General features: G+C 42.0%; 1 protein-coding gene across 1 annotated transcript; it reads right to left on the reverse strand.

Moving 5' to 3' along the window:
- Positions 1 to 2984: 2984 nt before the first annotated feature.
- On the reverse strand, positions 2985 to 6623 carry RPL7 (ribosomal protein L7). The gene is made up of 7 exons (XM_070802698.1): positions 6479 to 6623; positions 5695 to 5803; positions 5260 to 5426; positions 4641 to 4778; positions 4432 to 4541; positions 3891 to 4100; positions 2985 to 3323 (listed from the first exon to the last, which is right to left on the reverse strand). The coding sequence occupies exons 1-6, from the start codon at positions 6490 to 6492 to the stop codon at positions 3892 to 3894; spliced, it is 747 nt and encodes a 248-aa protein (XP_070658799.1). The 5' UTR covers positions 6493 to 6623; the 3' UTR covers positions 2985 to 3323; position 3891.
- Positions 6624 to 7166: the final 543 nt, after the last annotated feature.

A 7166-nucleotide genomic window follows, 5' to 3' on the forward strand; every position in this document is an offset into this window, starting at 1 on the left:
AAGTTAACAAATGGAAATTTTTATTTCTGATAGTAACAGATGCTATGAAATACAAAAAAGTTTATATATGAAGAGATGTGTCTGATATCTTTTTCCAAAATGAAAAAAGTATACAGATCTCGTGGCTGAATGTTCTAGACATAAGATTCCAAGTGCCAAGACTCTACATTAGAAGCTTATCATTTGAGGAACAAAAGAAAATATAGCTGAGTCATAAATTAAGGATCAAGGAGTGTGTAAGTCACTCAGTCTGTGACTCTTTGCGATTCCACCAGGCTCCTGTCCATGGGATTCTCCAGGCAAGAATACTGGAGTGGATTGCCATTCCCTTCTCTAGAGGATCTCCCGAACCCAGGAATTGAAGCTGGGTCTCCTACATTGCAGGCAGACTGAGCTATCACGGAAGCCTGAGGATCAAGGAGAAGCCCTCTCAAACATCTCCCTGCCCTAATTCCTAGAAGTTTTGAGTAAGCTGCTTTATGTAGACTTTATAGATGTTACCTTTTATTAAGGGATTTGAGCTTCGGAATTATCCTGGGTATCCAGGTGGCCCAGCATTCATCACAAGAGACCACAGAAGAGGGAGGCAGGAGGTTAAGGGCCAGAAATGACAGAAGCAGAGACTATATTTTGAAGACGGAGGAAGAGGAAATTGGAACAGATTCTCCCCTAGAGCTTTAAGGTGGTAGGAAGGGGTGTTGACTTGATTTAGCCCAGTGAAACTGATTTTGAACTTCTGACAATTTGTGCTTTAAGTCACTTAAGTTTGTGGTAATTTTTTATAGTAATAGAAAACAAGTACTTAGTGTAAACTATGTCAGGCACTGTGTAGGATTGGAAAAAAAAAAAACTGCCCACCTTAAAAAGTTGACTGACTTAGAGTAAGATTTTGGCTGGCTGGTAACAAATCTGTCAACGAAAACAGCAGGGGCAGAAAGTTGTCAATCTTCCCCAGGAGGTGGTTTCCAAGGACATAAGAATCTGTCACATCTTGGGACATCCTTGTGTAGCACTTATCTCACCATCTTTAAGTCTATTTTGCCCATTAGACTAACACATGAAAGCAGAGCTATTTTCCTTTGTACATCCCTCTCAATGCTGAAGTTACAGAGCAAATAGCATTTACTTAGCACTTTGGACCAGGCACTAATGACCTGACATACTTTAATCTTCACCAAAATTCTATATTAGTTACCACTATTTCCCTTATTTTGCAAAGGAACAAGAGATGAAGTAATTTAATGACTCAAATTATTAAGTGGAAAAGTGAAAGTCATTCAGTGGTGTCTGACTCTTTGCGACACTATGGACTTTACAGTCCATGGAATTCTCCAGGCCAGAATACTGGAGTAGGTAGCCTTTCCCTTCTCCAGGGATCTTCCCAACCCAGGGATCGAACCCAGGTCTCCGGCAATTGCTAGCAGATTCTTTACCAGCTGAGCCACAAGGGAAGCCCAATTAAGTGGAAGCTGGATATGAATTCAAGCAGTTTGGCTCCAGAGCCAGCACTCTTAATCATTTACCACAAAGAAACCCTCAAAGATAAGCCAAGACCAGGGTAACACTGCTAAAAGCCAGTGAGTGCAACAGACAGTTAAACTTTATGGCTAGGGTAGCCAGGAGATGACCTAATAATAATAAAGCTGGAGCTTTGAAGGCTACAACTGCAATGTCCTTACGTGAGATCAATCTTTGCGTAAGTGGAACCTGGGTGCCCAGAGTTTCTTCAACGAGGCTGGTTAGCTTTCTGGTGATCTCATAGCAAGTGAAAGATTTTGGGTGAGTTTAAGTAAAATAAGGCATTAAGCTGCATTTCAGCAGGTTCTAACAGTTCACAAAATATTCTCATGTGTTTTTAGTCCTTACACTCCTGTGAAGGCAGATGGTATCCTCCTCACTTACAAACTCTCATACACTTCCCTATCCTCTGAACCCATTTGGAAACTATGTGGAGAGTTCAATTTCTAGGATTGATTGTCTGCAGAAGACCTGTACAGCCCAAACAGTTTCTTTCCTCTCCATATATCTAGGATCTTCCTATCCTCACCAGCTTCAAAAACCTGGCTACTTTGGGAGATGTGTCAACATCCAAGGACTGTAACACATGCCCCTCAGTGTTGATAGTGGGGGAGACTGGGTATTGGGCATAGGAAGATACATGGGAAATTTGCTGTGAACCCCAAACTGCTCTTTTTTTGTATAAGAGGCATTGTTAAAATACCATCCCACATAGAACACCATTCCTATTACTATTGCAAATCCTACATTGTTTCCCTCCACCCTCCCACCCTCCCATGCCTAAGGTAGTTAGCCAAACGCCACCTGAACCACTGTCACAGTAACCAGGCGTTTTCTTCTGAGCCATTTCAACCTTTCAGGATACTGGGATGTGCAAAGACTGGGGACTATCAGGTGTATTTACTTATCAAGGCAGTAAAATGAAATAGGTAATTTCAGAGCTTAAGACTTTCACGCTCCACCAAGAAATTAATGATTTTTAAACATAGATCCAACTGTTTACCAAAACATTAAATTTCTTGCAAAATATCTGATACTCATTATGTAACATTGGTTATAAACAACCTTCTTAATTTCCTTCAAGGATTCATCGACCCTAAACTCACAGATAAACAGCTTTCAAGACCCAAGACTGTATTTAAATATACTTAACTTTCACATACTAAAAAGTAATGATTCTGGTACAATATTATAAAAATTCATACTGCATCATACCCTTGGCTCAATCAGTGAGGATAGTAAAACTTTTTACTTATATGTATTCCATGTTATGTAGGGAGTGTTATTTATAAATTACATTCACAGGCACAAATTTCCTTTCTTCTTGTTACACACAATACATAGTAGAAATATTAAACACTCACTGAAGTATGGGTAGAAGATGCAAAGCAAAAATAAGAGTGAAATGCAAAAAGAAAACTGACATTAAGATTACCATTTTATAAGCAAGTCAAAACCTGAGAAAATGGAATTTCTGCAACATTTTTAATCTGTAAACTGAACTTTTTATCATGCACAAAAGTCTGTGACATAGGCTTTCTTAGATTAGACCCAGTTTGGCCAACTGAAAATGGAAAATCAGGATTGTTTTTTGTACAGGAAAATTTTCAATAAACCCAAGGAATGTTTTTCACAAGACACAGGCTGGACCCTAAGTTTTGCATCCAAGAGGCTAGGCTGTTGATTTGACTTAATCTTCTCGCACCAAGATTTGCAAAGGAAAGATAAAAGTCAACCAAGACAGTACATTTCAATTTGTTTCGATTGTTTATTAACCAGATTACAATAATAATCCTGGTAGATACCTGAAAGGAAAGAAAAAAACCCCATTAAACATAATAATTAAAAATTAACATATACCAGGAGTTATCAATACCAATTGTTTCCTACTTAAAAGTGGAAACAGAAAAAAGAAACAGGACTTTTCTTCTCTCCATAATGTCCTCAAAAGGGAAAACCAAATCAACTGTGATCATATTACATGGTTGATTTTCCCCCACTAAATGCCAACTCAATGAAATCCTTATCAGCATTTAGATCAATTTACTCTGCTGCTGCTGCTAAGTGGCTTCAGTCGTGTCCGACTCTGTGCGACCCCATAGACAGCAGCCCACCAGGCTCCCCCGTCCCTGGGATTCTCCAAGCAAGAATGCTGGAGTGGGTTGCCATTTCCTTCTCCAATGCATGAAAGTGAAAAGTGAAAGCGAAGTTGCTCAGTCGTGTCCGACTCTTAGCGACCCCATGGACTGCAGCCCACCAGGCTCCTCCGTCCACGGAATTTTCCAGGCAAGAGTACTTGAGTGGGGTGCCACTGCCTTCTCCTCAATTTACTCTAGCATTAAGTGAACTTCTTTCTGGATGTAGTTGCTCACCTTAGTTCATCCTTCTAATAAGCCTGTTGATCTGGTCTTCCCTGTTGCCAGCATCTCCACCTTCTACAAAATGGGTGGTCTTTTTCTTCATTCCACCTCGTGGAGAAGACAATTTAAAGGGCCACAGGAAGTTGTTTGCTTCTTTGAAACGTTTTCCAACGGTATAGATCTCATGAATCAGATCCTCCATGCAGATGATTCCATATTTCCCTGAACGTGTTTAAAATTATTTAAGATTATTAAAATTGTTTATTTTGAGACTATTACATTTTAAGCATTAAAGAGTATATATAGGCTGTAACAGAGTTAAAGGTAAATCAAGAGTGAAATTAACAAAGAAGGAAATATGAGGCTTTACATACAAAGATACAGCTCAAGCCAGTAAAATCACACCTTCCCTTTTTCCATAAACAGTATACGGAATAAGGGAAGGTTCTTAAACAGTAAGAATAGCCAGGCTATTCTCAAGACACCAAAAAACAGCTTGTCTGATACAATAAATTTTATAATAATTACCTTTCCCCAAAAAGGCAGAACCTACCAAGAGATCGAGCAATCAATGCGTTGTCTGTCAGGGCAATTCGCTTTTTGTTGATTTTGCCGTAACCACGCTTGTAAATCAATTCATTTACAGACTTCAGATTTGGGTACCTAAATACGAAAAGAAAAATAGGCATAGTGACTAAATAAGACTATCACTGTCAAAACCTCTATAATTCGTTTACCAAAAAAGAAGTCCAAGACACCTACCCCCATGCAATGTATGGCTCCACAATTCTCAGCATGTTAATTGACGCCTTGTTGAGCTTCACAAAGGTGCCGTTGAAGATCTGCCGGAGGCGAAGGAGCTGCAGCACCTTTCGAACCTTTGGGCTCACACCATTGATACTGCAAGGAAAAACACAGAAAATTCCTTTAGCTTTTATCAAAACTTTTACAATCAAAAGACAGGGAACTAACATTTTGGGGCAACACGTCACACCCAAATAGGAATAATCTCCTGTTACAAGACCACTTTTTCCTTTAGTTATAGCTGTATTCTATCACCTGTCAACTTGCCTCCCCTGCAAGGAAACAGTCTTTTGATATGTATTTTTCATATTCAAAAACTTCCCCAATGCTCTTATTACTTCCTTTTGTATAGATCTCTTTTAAGTCATTCTCCAGGACACTGAAATCAAATGCTCAGAGAATGGACAGATGCTTTGGGCACAGGGCTTATCATCACTAAAATACTCCCCTACCCCATTCCACTTACCATTCAAGTTTCTTTTCCAGTGTATGAGAACCAAGGTCCCCACAAATGTGAAATTTTGCTGAGTGGACAGCTTTCCCTTTAAGAATAGAATGCAATAAAAACTGAACTTACCCTCTGATCCTGATGACAAACGCCAATTTGGGTTCCGCGGGTACATAGAAGTTACCGGCTTTTCGTGCCATCCTAGCCATTCGAATTTCAGTTCTGTACATCTGCCTGTATTCCTTGTGGTAATGCTTAGCTTTTTCATAGATAAGCTTCCTCCTTGCCTTTCGAAGCTGAAAAACCAACATTATTCTTATTCATTTGCTTTTTGGCTCCCAAACACAATTAGCAATACCAGTTAAGAGAATACTCTTCTCTTGAAACTTTCTCACCACCATATATATTAACATTCCAAGAGAAAGACACCAACTTCATTAGAAAACATCATTCTAAAAGTTAACCACACTGGTACAGTAGCTGAAATAAGCCTTGTTAAAAATATCCAACTGATTTTCAATCACAGGACCTCTTCCTTACTGGTGCGTCAAAAAGTTTACTTACCATCTTTTGGGCAAACTTCTTTCTCAGTCGCTTGATCTTAAGCTCTGCGAAATTCTTCCGCTTTTTCTTAAGGGTTTCTGGCACAGCAGGAACCTTCTTTTTCTTCTCTCTGACAACAGCAGACAGAGAAAGAGTTAAAAGGCCCACACCACTACATCACTCCCCGTTCAGTACTGAGCACGCTCTCAACGTACCTTCAACTGTTCTAGTATGCTAGCCTTTAATCTTTACGTCTAACAAGGGCCACTGTCTTTAAAACGAGTCATAAAGACAATAAACTCCCATTTAACCTACCATCAGTGCCGGGGTCCCAAGACAACAAAAATAGCGACAGCGAAACACAGAGTAAAAGACTGCCCCAAGACACTGATCCCTAGACTATTAGTGCGACTCGCAAACCACCAACCACCACCCCGATTCAAACCTCAAGTTCCACATGTTTAAGCAAAGGCCTGATACCAGGGACGGTTAGGGCAAAAGCCAGCTAAGGAAGAACCCAATTCAGAGGTTCTGATCCTCCCTCCTAGAACGAGGAACTGGATAATCCGCCAACCCCATATATATTCAGCTCTCACACCTTGTTCCCGGTACCTCCAAGACCTCCTCCCCAAGGCCTCCTGAATCCCATTTTAGCTTGAGACCACCAGTAGTGTCACAGCGCGTCACAAACACACAGATATGTTGTCAAAGATACAGGCTACAGACGGATCGAGGGAGACAGAGACTGGAGGGCTCTGGTTTCGGGGATGGAGGAGGATACTCGAGACGACGAGGAGAAACTTACTCTGCACCCTCCATGGTTCCAGCTGGGAAAGAGGAAGTTGGCGCATGCGCGCTGTCCACTTAAAGACAGCGAGCGTGAAGCCCCACGACTCATAGGTGTCTCGAGATAAGCCAGAAAAGAACTCGGAACTAAGAGCTCGACTCGCAGACGCAGAACCAAGAACTGCCTGACTCAGCCTCTTTACGATCAAGTTTCGGGTTAAATGTGTATGGGAAAAATGAATGCATTGGCTAGACTAATCGATACGATGAGAGCAAAGAGTGCCGATTCCTTGACTATTCGGGGTCCTAATCTTTAGGCTGCGTCGACAGGATATGGCTCGACTTCTACCCAGTGATATATGCGAACGACACGCCGGCGGGGCGCGAACTACAAATCCCGGCATGCATCACGTTCAAGGCCCGCCCGCCGAAAGGGCAACGCCGGTCAGCGTCTGAAGGGAAGCGCGGCGGTGGTGGTCCGAGCCGGGTAAATGGGGAGCCTCTAGGCCTTCGATCCAAAGGGCCAGCTACGATTCTAGGCTGCTCCCGGCTTTTGGCCGCCTTCCCGGCCCTTCGCTAACACCAGAGGCCGACCGGCACGCTAGTTGCCGCGCTGCCGAGGTCCTTGTCTTCGTTCCTCCAGACAGCAGGGCTGTCTTCCGCAGCGCCTGATCGCCGGCGGAGCCGTCCAGAACCCCTGGGTTAAC

Source organism: Bos indicus, chromosome 14, assembly GCF_029378745.1.
Source record: "Bos indicus isolate NIAB-ARS_2022 breed Sahiwal x Tharparkar chromosome 14, NIAB-ARS_B.indTharparkar_mat_pri_1.0, whole genome shotgun sequence".
Classification (NCBI taxonomy): Eukaryota; Metazoa; Chordata; class Mammalia; order Artiodactyla; family Bovidae; genus Bos; species Bos indicus.